At 43.1% G+C, this 19,211-nt stretch overlaps 1 protein-coding gene across 8 annotated transcripts in view; it reads right to left on the bottom strand.

The window, feature by feature from the left end:
- The window catches only part of MLLT10 (MLLT10 histone lysine methyltransferase DOT1L cofactor), a 234,905-nt gene that overhangs the window by 181,658 nt on the left and 34,036 nt on the right, over nucleotides 1-19,211 (bottom strand). For all 8 annotated transcript variants that reach the window (XM_048837931.2, XM_075125910.1, XM_048837934.2 and 5 more), the window contains one exon: nucleotides 5,314-5,368. In XM_048837931.2, coding sequence (XP_048693888.1) covers nucleotides 5,314-5,368 — 55 coding nt within the window. The remainder of the gene's footprint in view (nucleotides 1-5,313; nucleotides 5,369-19,211) is intronic.

Here is a 19,211-nt window from a genome sequence, read left to right as displayed (position 1 = left end):
CCTGTCATGTCCCCCTGCTCTCTGCAGATGGGATACAGGGGACAGGAGCTGGGGGTGGGGAACACCCTGACATTAGCACCCCTCTTCTCCCCTCTCCCCTGCACAGCAAACAGGAGGCTCCTGGGAGAAGCTTCAAGGCAGAGGGCGGGAGCAGCACACGGCAATGCGGGGAAGGACAGCTGAACTGCCCGGCAATTGATAGCCTGCTGGGCAGCTACCACACAGGGAACTTAGGGGAGCTAATGAGGGGCTGCCAGCCCACCTTGGTTCCAAGCCCCCACCAGCTAGCTCCAACAGGCTGCTCTTCCTGAAAGCAGTGGACAAAGCAGGCGGTTGCCAAACAATGTTATAAAGGAGCATTACGCAACTTTAAAAGAGCATGTTCTCTAATTGATCAGCAACGTAACAACGAAACAATGTTAACCGGGATGACGTTAAATAAGGATTTACTGTACTAGACTCTGATTCATAGCTATTCCAATATAATGAGACAGTATTGCTTCTGAAGTGTCTAGAAGAGAAATCAGAGGTGAGACAAGGTATATCACGCTGCCACATTGCTGAAAGAAAAGGTCTTATTTTGGACACTGATTGTTTTGAGATGAGGGCAGTGGTCACAGATGTGTAACCACATTATGGTAGTTGATGGTATTTCCAGTATAAGCTAGAGCCAAAATCATGCAACTCAATATTCAGGTACTCTAACAGCTCTGACCCTTTGTATATCTAGTGTATCTGCAGTACATTAAAAGGGTTTGTGGTTCGTGTTGAGATTGCCAGAGAGGTAGAGGGCTGGTCATTAAAGCACAATCAAAGTCAAGATTGTTTGTGGAACCCTAAAAAAAACAACTAAAATGTTCAAGTATTTAATCATATTTACAACCTTATAACTATTTTAGCTTCAGATATGCAAATTACTACATATAATTACGAGTAAATCACTAAAAATACACATGTTAAAATACGGCAAGAGGTATAATTAATAAGACAGGGACACTGACAGTTTGCATTAAAGTAGATCTAAAACTATTAGTTTTCCCCATCAAAACTCACTGGAAATCATGTTTCAAAGTTCATGTAAGGGACAGTAGAGTCCTGTATTTTTTTTTATTTACTTAACACTTTGTTGACTCTTGATTCAACAACAGACATTTACCAGACCTTAACAAGAGCTCTGAAATATATTTATTTTCCATTCTTTCTAATGGGAAAGAATATTTTCAATGCTATTTTTCCCCTTCATAAGAAGGGCTTTCCTGAGAAGCAAGTGGCAAGGCTGCATTGTGCAGTGAACTCCACTGCAGTGTTCTACCACAAGCAGTGTAACTTGAAAGAGAATGGATAACAAATCCATCAATACGGCCATTCCCCCAACATCCCAAAGAAAAATAATAATCCTATAATTCAAGCATTGGACTAGGACTCAGAAGTTGTGCCTTGATTCCCCATATTTAAAATTTAATAGTTTCATAAAATTTAAAAACCAGAAGGGACCATTAGATTATCTACCCTGACCTTGGGGATACCACAGACCGCTAAATTTTACCCAGTTACCCCTACACTGAGCCAAATAACTTGGGTTAGACTAAAGCATTTCAGTCCTCAGCAGAGTAAATTGTGTGCCACAAGTAGCGAACAGGAGAAATTAGGTGCCACCAATGCCCGAAGAACCTGCAATGTCATGGAATTGATTAGCTGACATATGCCCAGATGACCCTAGCAAGCAATCTAGACACCATGCTACAGAGGAGCTGAAAACCTCCAAGGTCCCTGTCAATCTGACCTGAGAGAAAATTCTTTCCCACCTCTAAACCTAGCAATCCGTTTGGCCCTGAGCATGTGAGCAAGACACACCAGCCAAGCTTCTGAGAAAGAGAATTCACTGTATCACCTCGTAGCACTGGTCTACCCTGCCCTTTGTTCTGTCGCCAACTGTAGCCAAATTCTGATGACAGGGGGGAACAGAATACATCAAGCCAACTGTGGATTTGGGAAAAAATTCCTTCCTGACCCCTGGTGATGAACTGATTGATGCCAGAGACCTGATTATAGCCATTGTTATAACACAGAGCTGTTAACGTTATCATCATAGTGAGGGCAATGCAGAACTTGATGTTCTCCCTGTGGCCCATGAAAGAAGGTAATAAACAAAGGGATTCAGAGATTCACATTCAAAGTCCAGAAGGGACCACCACAATCATCTAACCCAAACCTCCCACAGACACAGGCCATAGAATTTATCTCAGAAACTAGATTAAAGCACGTGGATTAGAAAAATATGAAATCTCACTTTAAAGACTCCAAACAATGGTGACTCCACAATCTCCCATGTAAGCTATTCTAATTTTTAAATCACACTCACTGCTAGGAAATTGCATCTTATTTCAAGGCTGAATTTGTCCAACTTCAACTTCCAGACACTGGATCTTGCTATGTCTTTGTCAGCCAAGTTGAAAAGCTTCCCACTGTCAGATATCTTTTTTCCATATGTAAGTACCTATGCACAGCGATTAAATCACCTCAACCTTCTCTTCCATGAACAGAATAGGTTGAGCTCCTAAAACTCTCAAAAGCTTGTTTTCTAGACTCCAGGTCACTTCTGCAGCCGTCCTTTGAACTCTCACCACTATTTCCACACCCTTCTTGAAACATGGATGCCAGAACTGGGCATAGTATTCTAACAGTAATCTTACCGATGCGGTGTTTAGAGAAAAGGTAACTTCCCTACTTCTACTTATGTCAAGGTTCCTTCCCCACTCTGAACTCTAGGGTACAGATGTGGGGACCTGCATGAAAACCTCCTAAGCTTATTTTTACCAGCTTAGGTTAAAACTTCCCCAAGGTACAAACTATTTTACCTTTTGCCCTTGGACTTTATTGCTGCCACCACCAAGAGTCTAACAAATACATAACCAGGAAAGAGCCCGCTTGGAAACGTCTTTCCCCTCAAAATCCTCCTCAAACCCTACACCCCCTTTCCTGGGGAAGGCTTGATAAAAATCCTCACCAATTTACATAGGTGAACACAGACCCAAACCCTTGGATCTTAAGAACAATGAAAAAGCAATCAGGTTCTTAAAAGAAGAATTTTACTCAAAGAAAAAAAGTAAAAGAATCACCTCTGTAAAATCAGGATGGTAAATACCTTACAGAGTAATCAGATTCAAAACATAGAGAATCCCTCTAGGCAAAACCTTAAGTTACAAAAAGACACAAAACCAGGAATATACATTCCATTCAGCACAGCTTATTTTATCAGCCATTTAAACAAAACAGAATCTAACACATATCTAGCTAGATTACTTACTAAGTTCTAAGACTCCATTCCTTTTCTGTTCCTGGCAAAAGCATCACACAGAGACAACCTTTGTTTTTCCCCCTCTCCAGCTTTGAAAGTATCTTGTCTCCTCATTGGTCATTTTGGTCAGGTGCCAGGGAGTTTATCCTAGCTTCTTAGCCCTTTACAGGTGAAAGGGTTTTTCCTCTGGCCAGGAGGGATTTTAAAGGTGTTTACCCTTCCCTTTATATTTATGACAACTTAATATTCCCCTTCTTATACATCTGAGGATTGCATTAGCCACTTTTTCAACAGCATTGCATTGAGAGCTCATGTTGATGTAGGCCTAAATCCTTCCCTGAGTCTCTGCTTGCCAAAACAGTCTCCCTTGTTGTAGGTACAGCCTGCATTCTTTGTTCCCAGGTGTATTACTTAGCATTTGACGATATTAAAATGCATTTTGTTAGACTGTGACCATTTAGTCAAGTGACTGAGATCACCTGTCCTCATTATTTACTATCCCACCAATCCTTACCTACAAATTTTACCGGCAACGATTTTATACTATCTAGGTCATTGATAAAAATATGGAATAGTGTTGAGCCACAAACTGATCCCTGATGGACCCTGCTAGAAACAGCCCCATTAACTGATGTCTCACTATTAGCAACTATATTTTGAATTCTGTAAGTGAGCTAGTTTTTAATCCAGCTAAAGTGTACCATGTAGTTCCACATAATGCAAGTTTTTTAGTCAAAATGTCATTTGGTACTTGGTCAAATGCCTTGGGGACATCCAAATAAACTATATCAACATAGTTTATCAACCAGACCCATAATCTTGTCAAAAAAGACCACAAGTTTGTTTGTCAAGACTTACCTTTCATTAAACCATGTTGACTGGCAGATTTTTAGCCTATAATTCTTTGTAGATACTATTCCATTGTTTTGTCAGGGATCTATAGTTCCCTAAGGGGTCATCCCTTTTAAAATGAGGATACTACTACTTCCCTACCTCTGAGGGATGTTTAAGGCTGAATTCCTTAGTGTATCTGAAGTGCTCATATACTATGTTTATGAATACCTCAGTAAATTCTATTAAAAACAAGATACATACACAAACTGGGATACAGGACCCACCCCAGAACACAGATCCTCAGCACGCAACAGTTGCTGAGCCTCTGAAAGGGTTCCCAAAATCTTGCTCATCCATCCCCTTTCCACACCAGAATTTGAGCAGTCCTACTAAATCTGAACCTCTTTACAGCCACATATGTGGGGGCAGGATTTGGCCCTTGATTAATGTATCGAAAAAAGACAGGCATTTCTAAAAATGCTTGAAACATTCTTTTATATCCCCATTTAGTAGTAAAGATTTAATAAAGACATAAATACTCACTTAAGATTTCCTTTAATGATACTACTCAGTAAGAGCTCAGAATTGATAATGCACAGAACAACATAACGAGCAGATGTAAAGGTGGTGGTAAATCACCACCGCGTCTTTTCGATCTCTAATTTCTGTGTTGCAGAACCTATTTGTAAATATGCATGAAAACTATTATCTGAAACATGCATCAGTGTATTTAGCCTGACCTACAACTTTGGAAGTCCCTGACTTTCCACACCTGAAAATGGGTTGATGCAGTCACAACAGTAGCTTCCAATGACTGTTCATCTTCTAAAATGAATATGTAATTTACCCTTTATCCTAAAGGATCTCATGATTAGAATCTTCTGTATTACAATACAGTTTCTTCCTTCAGTCAGAAATTTGACTTTTTAAATAGAGCTAATAAAATATACAGTGAACTGATTATGTTTTCTGATTGAAGTTCAACCTAAAGTGGACAACTACAGCCCATTATACTTTACTGTAAAATAAATATTAGTTTCTAATGCAGTCTCAGTCAGCTAGTGTGTTAAAACAGTTGCTCTTTTTGCGAGCAGATAATATGATCTTTATATTATTTCAGTTTACAGTACAGTTTTCCTTTTATTAAGCAAAAAATTAAAAGAAATAAAAATGCAACTCACCCCCATTATCTGTTCTCTTTAAAGCACCATCCTTATGAGGGCATAATTCACATCTCTAGGGAAAAGCAAAAACAAAAAGAATTGAAATGATCATAAAACATCATAAAAGAAACCATACAGATTATACAAAAGTATAATTGTAATTGTCTTGTATAATTGACAGATGACAGTTTGAGAAGCAAGTGGATACACATTTCCATTAATCTAAACAATGCTAAGGATGTATTCATATTACAGAGCTCTTACAGAATGAAGCTGCTAATTTCTGATATATTTCAAACCATGGCACTGTACTCACTTAAATAGGAAAAAGTTACTTGTAATTCTACTTCTCTCGAGAGAGCTTTCAGAATTCTCATTTCACTGCCTAGAAAGACAGACCAACCTCCAAGGATTTGGGAGGGAGGGGCTAATCCCAAAGGAACCAGGTTGTAATCCAAGACTGTGTGAGATATATTTGCTTCCACCAGAATATCGGGGTCCATTGAAGTCATGGATACAACGAATACAGCTGCAGACATAAGACTCAAAATTCATAGCAGGATCCTAGCAGTCACCTGCTACCTCTTGCTTCTACCTCCTGATATGACTGATGACGTCTTGCATCCTGTTCCAAGACTGCAGGCTTGGAATGGTGATATACTTGGCATCAGTAGAGCGTGGCCAGTTCACCTGTGTCCCAGAGACAACAATATTCTTCCTGACCATCAGCTTGCTCTCACTCAGATGGCTGATCATAGTAAGGTGATAGAGGAGCCTACAACACTGACAGTTCCTCTGAAGCAGGGTGTCAAGCTCATTTAATGAGGAGTGACAAATTATTTTTTTTCTCCCAATCTATAGCAAAACTCCCACTGGAAACAATGGGAGGCTTGCACAAATATCAGAAGTAGAATTTGGCCTTTAGGTAGTAACTAAAACTTTTACATTACTTATTATTTGTTCAGTACAGTTGTCATCCAGCACCACGCCAGGGGGTGGCCTTTAGAACCACTGATATTTTTGCCCTTTGTTTTTCCTCCATCCCCATCCTCTCCCGTCCATATCTTCTCCTTTCTTCTCTCAGCATTTCCTTCCCTATCGCACTTTTCAAATCCCACAGGCTTTACTCTCACCCTTCCCTCATGGCTCTTGCTAAAATGATCAGCAGTTAAATAATTAATGCTTACATGAATGGATCATCATGTGGCTTTAGAACTGGTTAGTAAAGAGATGGTTTCAACACCTGTCAGTCATTTTTTAAGGCTGCCTGCAGACTCAGGCAGACAACACTACATCATTTACACTCAGTTCACATTTTTGAAGGGTTTATATACAATCGGAAATGCTTTATTTATTTATTTTTAATTAAAACAAATTCTTCAGAATTTGTATAGGTCATGTAGACCACAAAAATACACTTATGCGTGGTATGTTTGACAGACACCTGCTCTCCAGGCGTCAAACACTAGCTGCATTAGGGCCTCTCAAAGTGGGAGTACACTGGGGTCAAAACCAATCTTCAACATACTAAAGGAGCTAATTCCACAGCATGTGGGCAATCTTGGCACAATAAGCACTCTGACTGCAAACAGCTCTGAAAAATCTTGACACAAGCCCAAATTAGCACCGAAAGTAATTACTACAGCTTCAGACATTAACAGGCTTGACCTGCCTAGATCTCCAAATGTACATTACCACTGAAGCCTCTCAGAGCAATTTCCCAATCCTAAATACATATAGAGAAGGGATACAAGAGGCTTCAAGTGCTAATGCGCATAAAGTTATTAAAAGCTTCAGCACGGGCAAGTCAGAGAGCAGTTTGCTTTCTCTCTGTGCCCCCGGTATTGCCGAATACTGCTAGCCCTGACTTCAAGCATCAGTATCTGTACATGGCAAACCATTGGCAGGAATGACACGGAATGCTTCAGTGGAGGTGGTGAAGCCACATCAGTGGACATAGAGCGGAAAACTGATGTCTGCACTACTTGCATCAGTGCATACTCAAATCCCTCCAGAGGTGAGGCCAACTCAGGCTTTTCTCTTTCAAAACACTCTGGTCTGATCTGAAGCTGAGATCAACTGAATCTCTAGAGTAAAGCTGCCTCAGGGAACACCTGAAAGCATTCCCTAGCACACCTGCATACTTGAGACAGTATCTGCCCCAAACGCTCCTTTCACAGGACACATGGAAGAAAATGCAACACATGCCTTTTCATAATAGGCATACCTCTGGGGTTAAGAACGCATATTTTGTCACCCTGAAAGGACATAAAACCCTCAGTGCCTGAAACAGACCTGCACCACAAAAATGTAGGTTACTTACTTGTAACTGGTGGTTCCTTCAGGAGATGTGGTCTATAACTGTTTTCCATATATGAGTATGGCACCATGCACCTGAGACTGGAAAATCTTGCAACTAGTGTCCGTTGGTCCATGCCTGCACCCTGGCTCTCCTCACATGCAGCACCGAGGGTATAAAGGGAGTTGCAGACTAACCATCTCTCCAGTTCCTTCTCTACCACAACTCCAATCATGATCCAAAGCAGAAGGGAAGGAAAACAGGAAGCAGAATACAGATAGGGACCACACATCTCAATGAACTCCCAGTTACAGGTAAGTAACCTCCATTTCTTCAAGTGCTGGTCCCTATGTGTTCTCCGTATATGGGTGACTGGCAAGCAGTACTCAAATGGGAGAGAGGGAGTGTGAGGATGCAGGCAGCATACACGTCTAACACTGCAATTCCAAACGCTGCATCAACAGAAGAGGCTTGGACCAAAGCGTAATGCTTTGTGAACTTGTGGATGGAACTCTAGATTGCTGCCTTACAAATGGCCAGCATAAGGCACTTCTCAAAGAGATGCTACTGAGTTCACCTGTGCCCTAGTGAGATGGGCCCTCATCCCACCTGGGGGAGGGAAAAGTGCCAACTGATAGCAAAGGATATAGGCAGAAATCCACTTTGAGAATATGAGCAGATACTGCTAATCCCCATGCTCGCTCTGCAACAACTACTAATAGTATAGGTGATTTTCTAAATGGTTTTGTTCTTTGCAGGTAGAACGCCAATGCTCATCTGAAATCAAGAGGATGAAGTCTTCTTTCCTTGCTGGAGGCGTGAGGCTTTGGGAAGAATATCAGTAAGTGAATCGATTGGTTTATGTGGAACTCAAAAACTATCTTTGGGATGAATTTCGGTTAGAGGAGAAGGGATGCCTTCTCTTTTGAAATGAAGCATGAAGCAAGTCAGCCATGTGGGCCCTCCAGTTCACCTGCCCTTCTGGCCAACATAATGGTGACGAGAAAGGCGAACTTCATAGACAGGCAGAACACTGAGCACGTGGTCATCAGTTTGAAAGGTGCCCCAGTAAGTGCTGCAGTATAAGTACTTTGGCTTAGTTAGTAGTGGGAAGACCCTAGTCAGACCCGTTAGGAATCTAGCTGCCATGAGGGAGGCTTAGGCAGACCTGTATCCTTGGGACCTGCACATCAACACTCACTCAACTTGGAAGGAGTCAGGGAGGAATTCCTTCTCCTGGAAGCAGATTTAGAGGTGGATCTGTTTTTGTGTCTGTGAGAGTGCACATTACTCTCATAAGAAGCCTGAGAAAATAAGTCATTAGATTTATCCGAGCTGGCCTCTGCTTCTACGCTCGTGCTCAGACTCGTGCTGCTTGAGGACTGAGGACAATGTACAGGGAAGTCTCCCAGGCCTGGATCTGACTCGGATCTCATGGCTTTCTCCATGAGGTGCTTCCTTAACTGGAACTCTTATGCCTCTCAGATCCAGGGTGGGAAGAAACAACAGACACTGCACTTGCCAGAGGTATGCACCTCTCCTAGGCAGTAAGGGCAGCAATAGGGGTTATTGCTGACCAAGGAGGAGCAATGACAGGAGACAGTTTTTAAATCCCAGAATTCTGGCAAAAGTCCTACTCCCAAAAGGAATGACAAAGATGGTCTCCCAGTGTGGGGAAAATTAAGCTACACTAACTACATAATATACTATAAAAACAGTAACAAACTATATACAATTATATTTACCGAGATTAAGATGATGCGAGGATAGCTCCAGAAATAAAGATTCCGACTCAGGCCACGTGGCAGTAACAAGGAACTGGAGAGGCAGTCAGTGTGCACTTCCCCTTATACCCTGGGTGCTGAACATGAGAACATGCAGGTCGTACGTGTAAACCACTTGACACTAGAGGCAAAATTTTCCGGTATCAGGTGCATAGCGAGAATAAGTATCCACATGCGGAATACTGACGAGAACAAGCATTCGAAAAGCCACTGATGTTCCTCACAGAAATCTGGAAACCAGAGATGGGACAGAGGTGCCCAAAAGGCACCAGGAACATCAAAATAAAGCGGAGTAGGGTGACAGGAACACAGGGGAAATATCAAAAAAGGGTCCCCAAAACAGAACAGGTAAAAGAGATGGCTCCTGAGGGATGCTCTTTCAGTGGCAGAGCATTGGCTTGTTTCGCCTAGCAAAATGAAGGCTGAGAGGATATGATTGCTTTCTATAAATATGTCAGGAGAGTAAACAGCAGGGAGGACTAAAAGTTATTTAAGATAAAAGCCATTGTTAGCACAAACACAAATGGATATAACTGGCCATGAACAAATTTCAGGCTGCGAATCAGAAGGTTTTTAACCATCAGAGGAGTGAGGCTCTGGAACAGCCTCCCAGTAGTTGTGGGGGCAAACAACTTAGTTAGTTTTAAAATATCACTTGATAAATTTATGAGTTGGACTGTATGACGGAGTTGCTTGCAATGGTGGGGACAGGGCTTGGCAGCCCTGGTGGTCCCCTCAGTTCATGTCTTATGTTCCTTGCATGCTTCAGGGGTCAGCAGCTCAGCTGCAAGGGTCAGGAAGGGAATTTCACACACACACTTTGTATTTGGGGAGGAAGGGGGCAGGTGTCTCCCTTCACTGAAGGGAGATGGCCACAGCTGGAGATTGGAGACTGGATGGGGTTGGCCAATGTTCTGAAATCGTACTGAGAATTCTTTCCACTGCTTACTGGTTGGTTCTTGCTCACATGCTCATGGTCTAACTGTTCATTATACATGGAGTCAGGAAGGAATTTTTCCACAGGTCAGACTGGCATGGAACTTGAGAGGTTTTTGCCTACCTCTACAGCATGGGGTGTGGGTCACTTGCTAGGATCATCTGGGATCTGGGTATATTTTACTTAATTAATTCCCTGCCAATTCAGGGAATTGATGCCTCAGCCCCTCCTGTTTTCTGCCTACAGCACATAATGGTTTAGTCCCCTGAGGGCTAGAACACTTTAGTTTAATTCTGGTTATCAGTCTTTGTGTAGAGTGCTTTAGTGGCCTGTGATATAAAGGATGTCAGACTAGATAATCTGGTGGTCCTTTCTGGCCTTAAACTCTATGGCAGTCAATAAAGAATTGACTGGAAGCTTCCCAGTGCTGCAGTTGGGGTGGTGTGTGACTATCAGAGGATAAACATAAGAACATAGATCAAAGGTCCATCTAGCACAGTATCCTGTCTTCCAACAGTGGCCAATGCTAGGTGCCCCAGAGGGAATGAACAGAACAGGTAACCAACAAGTGATCCATCCCATCGACCATTCCCAGATTCTGGCAAACAGAAGCTAGGGACACCATCCCTGTCCATCCTGGCTAATAGCCATTAATGGACCTATCCTCCATGAATTTATCTAGTTCTTTTTTTAATCCTGTTATAGTCTTGGCCTTCACAACATCCTCTGGCAGGAAAATACTTCCTTTTGTTTGTTTTAAACCTGCTGCCTATCAATTTCATTAGGTGACCCCTAGTTTTTATGTTATGAGGAGTAAACACTTCCTTATTTCCTTTCTCCACATCAGTCATGATTTTATAGACTTCTATTATATCCCCCATTAGTCGTTTCTTTTCCAAAATGAAAAGTCCCAGTCTTATTAATCTCTCATCATACGGCAGCCATTCCATACTCCTAATCATTTCTGTTGCCCTTTTCTGAACTTTTCCCAAGTCCAATACATCCTTTTTGAGATGGGGCGACCACATCTGCACACAGTATTCAAAATGTGGGCATACCATTGATTTATATAGAAGCAATATGATTTTTTCTGTCTTATTATCTCTCCCTTTCTTAATGATTCCCAGCATTCTGTTTGCTTTTTTGACTGCCGCAGCACATTGAGTGGATGTTTTCAGAGAACTATCCACAAATTACTCCAAGACCTCTTTCTTGAGTGGCAACAGCCAATTTAGACCCCATCATTTTATATGTATAGTTGGGATGATGTTTTCCAATGTGTATTACTTTGCATTTATCAACATTGAATTTCATCTGCCATTTTGTTGCCATCACCCAGTTTTGAGAGATCCTTTTGTAGCTCTTCACAGTCTGCCTGGGACTTAACTATTTCGAACAATTTTGTATCATCTGCAAATTTTGCCGCCTCACTGTTTACCCCTTTTTCCAGATCATTTATGAATATATAGAATAGGACTGGACCCAGTACAGACCCCTGGGGGTCACCACTATTTACCTCTCTCCATTCTGAAAACTGACCATTTATTCCTACCCTTTGTTTCCCATCTTTTAACCAGTTACTGACCCATGAGAGGACCTTCCCTCTTATCCCATGACAGCTTACTTTGCTTAAGAGCCTTTGGTGAGGGACCTTGTCAAAAGCTTTCTGAAAATCTAAGTACACTATATCCACTGGATCCCCCTTGTCCACATGCTTGTTCACCCCCTCAAAAAATTCGAGTAGATTGGTGAGGCATAATTTTCTGTCACAAAAACCATGTTGACTCTTCCCCAACAAATTATGTTCATCTGTGTGCCTGACAATTTTGTTCTTCATTTCAACCTGTTTGCCCGGTTCCGAAGTCAGGCTTACCAAGGATCACCTCAAGAGCCCTTTTTAAAAATTGGCATCACATTAGCTATCCTCCAGTCATTTGGTACAGAAGCTGATTTAAATGATAGATTACAGACTAGTTAGTAGTTCTGCAATTTCACATTTGAGCTCCTTCAGAACTCTTGGGAGAATACCATTTGGTCCTGGTAACTTATTACTGTTTAGTTCATCAATTTGTTCCAAAACCTCCTCTAATGACACCTCAATCTGGGACAGTTCCTCAGATTTGTCACCTAAAAAGAATGGCTCAGGTCTGGGAATCTCCCTCACATCCTCAGCTGTGAAGATGGATGCAAAGAATTCATTTAGTTTCTCCGCAATGGCCTTATCGTCCTTGAGTGTTCCTTTAGCATCTTGATCATCCAGTGGCCCCATTGGTTGTTGAGCAGGCTTCCTGCTTCTGATGCACTTAAAAAATGTTTTGCTATCACTTTTTGAGTCTTTGGCTAGCTGTTCTTCAAATTCTTTTTTGGCCTTCCTAATTATATTTTTACATTTCATTTGCCAGAGTTTATGCTCCTTTCTATTTTCCTTACTAGGATTTAACTTCAACTTTTTAAAGGATGCCTTTTTGCCTCTCACTGGTTCTTTTACTTTGTTGTTTAGCCACAGTGGCACTTTTTTTGTTCTTTTAGTATTTTTTTTAATTTGGGGTATACATTTAAGTTGATCTTCTATTATGGTGTCTTTAAAAACTTTCCATGCAGCGTGCAGGGATTTCACTTTTGTTGCTTTACCTTTTAAATTCTGTTCAACTAACCGCCTCATTTTTGTATAGATCCCCTTTCTGAAATTAAATGCTACAGTGTTGGACTGCTGTTGTGTTTTCCCCACCACAGGGATGTTAAATTTAATTATATTATGGTTACTAATGCTAAGCGGTCCAGCTATATTCACCTCTTGGACCAGATCCTGTGCTCCACTTAGGGCAAAATCAAGAATTGCCTCTCCTCTTGTGGGTTCCAGGACTAGCTGCTCCAAGAAGCAGGCATTTAAGGTGTCAAGAAACTTTATCTCTGCATCCCATCCTGAGATGACATGTATCCAGTCAATATGGAGAGAGCTGAAATCCCCCAATAGTACTGAGTTTTTTATTTTAATAGCCTCTCTAATCGCCCTGAGCATTTCACAGTCACTATCACCATCCTGGTCATGTGGTCAGTAGTATATCCCTACTGCTATATTCTTATGATTAGAGCATAGAATTTCTATCCGTAGAGATTCTATGGTACAGTTTGGTTCATTTAAGATTTTTAGTTCATTTGATTCTACACTTTCTTTCATACATAGTGCCATTCCCCCACCAGCATGACCTGTTCTGTCCTTCCGATATATTTTGTACCCTGGTATTACTGTGTCCCATTGATTATCCTCATTTCACCAAGTTTCTGTGATGTCTATTATATCAATATCCTCATTTAAAACGAGGCACTCTAGTTCACCCATCTTATTATTTTGACCTCTAGCATTGGTATATAAGCACTTTAAAAACTTATTACGTTTTAGCTGTCTGCCATTACATGATGTAGTTGAATGGGACTTTTTTTATTTGACTGTTTCTCATCAGTTCCTACCTGTATTTTATCATCTTCCATCCTCTCCTCCTTACTAGGACATAGAGAATCTCCATTAATAGATTTTCCCCAAGGGATGTCGCTGTCCAAACCATGTGCTCCTCCGCACCTGTCGGCTTTCCCCCAGCCCTGTGAAGAGGAACCTCATGCCCCTACATATTGTGATTGCCTTTAGGAATAAAAAGGCTTTAAAGTTTGAAGAATTGTACCTGTCTGACCCTAGGCAGCTGAATCCCAGGAGTTCAGAATCTGACACAGATTGCAGCTACATCCTCAACTGGTATAAACTGGCAGAACCCCACTGAAGTTAATGAAGCTATTCCAATTTACAATAGCTAAGAATCTGGCCCAATATCTTTAAAGTGGAAATCTCTTAAGGAGGTTTAAAAAAAAAACAAAAAACCTGATGTCTCCTTAATACAGCACCAGTGGGCTGTGCCTCTCTTCTACCACAGAACTCAGGCAGTCCAGACTAAGTATTCAGACACTGGGGCTTAGCCACACTCCTTCTGTGGCCCACTAGTTGAATGCTTCCTAAGATGTAGAGATATGATCAGGACACGCAGCAGTGCAGAGCAAAGATAAACGAGCTGAGGCAGGCGTACCGTAAGGCGCAGGAGGTGAACCATCGCTCCGGTGGTTCACCTAAGATCTGCCGCTTCTAGAAGGAGCTGAATGCTATCCTCGGTGGTGACCCCACCTCCATCCCCGATTGCCCTGTGGATACTTCGCAGGCTGCTGAAAGAGGGGGTAACTCTGAGGCTGAAATTGTGGATGAAGAAGTTGAGCTAGAAGAAGCGGGGTGGCCTAACGGGGCATGAAGCCAGGAACTTTTCTCCACTCCAGAAGTGCTCAACGGGGAGTAGAAAGCAGATGTGACTCTGGGTAAGTTGCTGTGGCTTGTGTAGGGAATCGAAAGTGGGAGGCAGTTAGTGTGCAGCTAATCTACATGGCCAAGTATGGTGTCGATGGACATCGAGACCTGCAGGGAATCCTCCAGAGAGAGGCTCTGGAAAGTTTCCAAGACATACTTGTTAAGCCTCTACTGCAGATTCCAAGGGATTGAACCCTTGTTAGGTCCCCCATTGGTGGAAACTGTACCATGCCATTTAGCAGTCACTGGAGCTGGGACCAAAGCGGCAGGTAGCTGAGCTGCATATAGACCAGGGTGAAAGCCGCAAGCATTCAAAAGCTGAGCCCTGGTTTCCCTAGTCACCCTCATCATTAGTAACCTCATCAGCGACATGTCAGCTAGCAGGTTAGCCGCCTGTGAAAAATTGTGGGCTAATTTTAGAATGAGTTCCTTGAAAAGCTCCCCTGCAAGCTGAGACCTTTTTGTCCATACACACAACTGCCTTTCCCCCACTCCCAGAACTCACCATGACTGGGGTGCTCACAGGGCTGTGTGCCTGCCTAATTCTCAGAGAGAATTATTTCTACTAGCAAAATGCCCTTTTACGTAAATGTTTCAATCATTTGCTGGAATGCAAAAATCCCTCTTCTGTTCAGCACAGACCCTGAGGAACACAACACGCACCCCTGCCAACCTGCTGCAACAGATAAGAAAAAAATCCTAGGCACCGGAAAGAGGAGATGTTCCACAAGGTGCTGCAGCGTGATGAGAGATGGAGTGGGGCACGGAAAGAGTGCTGGAAAGCCGAAAGCCAGGACAGAAAAGAGAATGCTGCTTTTGGTAGGCAAGCAACAGAGCGGATGCTAAAAGTTATGGAGGATCAGACAGAGATGCTCAAGTCCCTGATACAGCTGCAGACTGAGCAGATACGAGTTTGAGCGCCTCTGCAGCAGATACACAATTCTTTGCCAACCCCACCGCCCTCTATGCCCACACATTCCTTTTCACTCCACAGCACTCCCGAATTTCCCCATCACTCCACCCCCCCTCACAGCTTGCACAATGATAGCTGGAGCTACACACAGTTGTGAGGTTTTACCCTTTTTAACAATAAAGGCTAAGGTATTTAATGGTACTGAGTTTTTATTCTGTGTTCTACAAAAGCGTATTGCAATCAATTCACTCTCTGGCAGAGGCTTCTAAAGCATTGTGTTGCACGGATCTTGAGCCCCAACACTGTACATGGGAAGCAACAGGGAAGCAACTCCAAAGCAGATGTCTTACTGCCCCTCATTGCCAAAGTGGTTCCTCAAAGCCTCTCTGATGTTCACAGGAGCCCTCTGGGCTCCTCTGACAGCCCTAGCATCTGGCTGTTCAAACTGTGCAGCCGAGCGCTCTGCCTCAGTGCTCCACACCTGAGCAAACATTTCACCCTTAGAGTCACACAGATTATGGAAAGTGCAACACGCGGCTATGACCACGGGATTATCATCCTCGGTAAGGTCTCGCCTGCCATTTAAACACCTCAAGCGAGCTTTCAAATGGCCAAAAGCACATTCGACTACCATGCGGCACCTGCTCAGCCTGTTGTTCAAACGCTCCTTGCTGATGTCCAGGTGCCCTGTTTAAGGTTTCATGAGCCAGGGCTGTAAGGGGTGAGCAAAGTCTCCCAGGATTACTATGGGCATTTCCACATCCCCCACTGTGAACTTGTGGTCTGGAAAGAAAGTCCCTGCCTGCAGCTTTCTGTACAGGCCACTGTTCCTGAAGATGCGTGCGTCATGCACCTTTCTAGACCAGCCTGCATTGATGTCTGTGAAACGCCCCAGGTGATCCACAAGTACCTGCAACACCCTGAATCCCTTCCTATTGAGGTATTCAGAGGCAAGGTGGTCTGGTGCTAAAATTGGAATGTGTGTGTCATCAATGGCCCCACCAGAGTTAGGGAAACCCACCTCTGCAAAGCCATCCACTAAGTCATGCACATTTCCCAGAGTCACAGTCCTCCGCAGCACGATGTGATTTATTGCCCTTCACACTTAGAGTAATACAGCCCCAACAGTGGACTTTCCTACTCCAAATTGATTTGCGACTGACCACTAGCAGTCTGGATTCACCAGCTTCCACACAGCGATTGCAACACGCTTCTCTACCGAAAGGGCAGCTCTCAATCTGCTGTCCTTGCGCTGCACGTCGCGGGCCAGCTCAGCACATAGCTCCATGAAGGTTGCTTTACGCAACCCACTGGTTATCATCCCACACCTGCATGACAATACAATCCCATCAATCAATGCTTGTTTCCCTAGCCCAAAAGCAATGCCCTACCATACGCAGCTGCTCTGTGAATGCACAAAGCACTGATAAGTGCCTGCAATTCATCCTCTGCTAACTTTGCGAGTATCTCTGCAAGTAACTGTGCTGCCATGTGCAATGTCCTCATGACAACTAACAGCACATAGGAGAGAAGTGCAAGATCCATCCTCTCTCACTGCACGTGCTGGCACGCACTACAAAAGAATGCCAGTTGGAAAAACAAGGCAAAAGAAAGCCAGAGACCTTTGGAGGGTTGGGACACAAAGCAGTGCATAACAGTACATTTTGCACATCCCAGGATGCGCCACAATCCGTTCCCGCATTCCCACAACACCTAGCGACAGACGGTGTCACCAGGCACTGTGGGATACATACCCACAGTCTATTGCACTCGCTGTCAACAAAGATGCCCCGAATGTGGATATGATCTGTCGACAGAGGGAGCAACTGTACACACACTTTGGAGACTTTGCTTTTGTCGATTTTCCCTTGTCAACATTAGTTTCATCAACAAAACTTCCCAGTGTAGACAAGCCCTAGGACTTTGAAAATGCTAATCTCCCACCTTCCTGAGAAGTTTCCTGGAATGCTGCTTTGACACTGCAGGGTCAGGTGATCATGTCTCCTCATACTGGAAACCATTTTGGATTTCTAGTGTTTTTCCATTAAGGGTGGGGTGAGGGTTAAACTGGGAAACAAAGGATTCCGTCCATATGCAAATCCTATTTAAAGCTGGGGAGTGTGTTAATCTTGGTTCACTCTTCACTGAATCCCCACCCAGGATGACAGCTGGAAACATCTAAGGGCTTGTCTACACTGGCACTTTACAACTTTCTCGCTCAGGGGTGAGGGGAAAAAAAAAACACAAAAAACCCTGAGCACTGCAAGTTTCAGCACTGTAACATGCCAGTATAGACAGTGCACCAGCACTAGGAGCTGCGCTCCCAGCACTGGTAGCTATGCCCCACATGGAGGTAGGTATTTAGAGTGCTGGGAGAACTCTCTCCGAGCGCTTTAACGTTGCCAAAGAAGACATTCCCTAAGAAACAAAGGCAAAGGGAAAGGGAAGGAAGTACTGAACCCAGGCTGGGAATGGTGGCTGGCCCATGAAGCATATACCTGGAATTTTAGACTGCAAACAAGAGCAGTTTGTCCTCAAAAAATTCTGCAACCCGCCTAAAACATTTAGGGTGAGAAATTACTATTTGTAGCCAATTTCTTTTGCGTATTAAGTCTAGTTTGCATGTTTGTTTTATTTGCTTGCTAATCTGCTTTAATTGTTTGCTATCCCTTATAATCACTTAAAATCTACATTTTGTAGTTAATAAACTAGTTTTTGTTTATTCTAAAACTAGTTTGTGTAATTCATAACTGGGGAGGGGGAGGCAAAAAGCTGTGCATATCTTCCTCTATATTGAGGGAGGGGGCGGATTTCATGAGCTTACACTGTATAGATTTCTGTGCAGCACAAGACAATATAATTTTGGGTTTACATTCCAGAGAGTGTGTGCACTTGAGTGCTGGACAATGCCCGAGCTGAGTCTTTCCACACAGAGCTGTTCTCAGTGTCTGTGTGCCTTTGCAGCTGGGTGTGTCCCTACCGGTGTGTGTGCTAGAGGAGGCTTGAGGGCCTGGCACAGCAGGACAGAGTGAGGGCACCCAGGCTGGTGGAACAGACGGGCTCAGAGGGACCCCAGTACATCAGGTGGCACCCTGGAATGGTGGGGTAACCCGTCACAACTATATAATTCCTCTTTTCTCCAAAGAATCAATTTGCAAAGTGACTTAGACATTTAGGAGCTTAAAATATTACTGACTTTCAATGTCACTTTAGGGTCCTAAGTTACTTTGGAAGTTTTTCCCTTACTCTGTGGTGCAAGCGGGTTTTAGCCTGCATATTTCCTTACTAGTAACAGGTGACATCTCTGCCTCTGGAAGCTGCCATGGAATGGTCTCGTGAGCCTGAATTCCTTCTGACACAGGATTTCTGAATATGACATATGCTTCCCTTAGACACTGTTTCATGCATCTGGCAACAAGGTCTTTTTACTAAGCCCTTAGGGTGAGAGGAAATGAAGATATCTGATTTCCTGAAGATGGCCATATATTGTTAGACATCCACATTGTGCCATACCCTCTCCCACTTATGCTAAGAGTTCAAACACAAAGAGGACAGGAATCTTTGGAAGATGTTTTAAAAAAAAAAAAAACACAGTACCAACTTTAGCCAAAGACTCTTTAGTGCAAAGTACTATAATGTAA

The sequence above is a fragment of the Caretta caretta genome, chromosome 2 (genome assembly GCF_965140235.1).
Source record: "Caretta caretta isolate rCarCar2 chromosome 2, rCarCar1.hap1, whole genome shotgun sequence".
In the NCBI taxonomy this organism is placed as follows: domain Eukaryota; kingdom Metazoa; phylum Chordata; order Testudines; family Cheloniidae; genus Caretta; species Caretta caretta.
The sequence above is the reverse complement of the archived record's forward strand: the minus strand, read 5'-3'. Positions and strand labels throughout refer to the sequence as shown.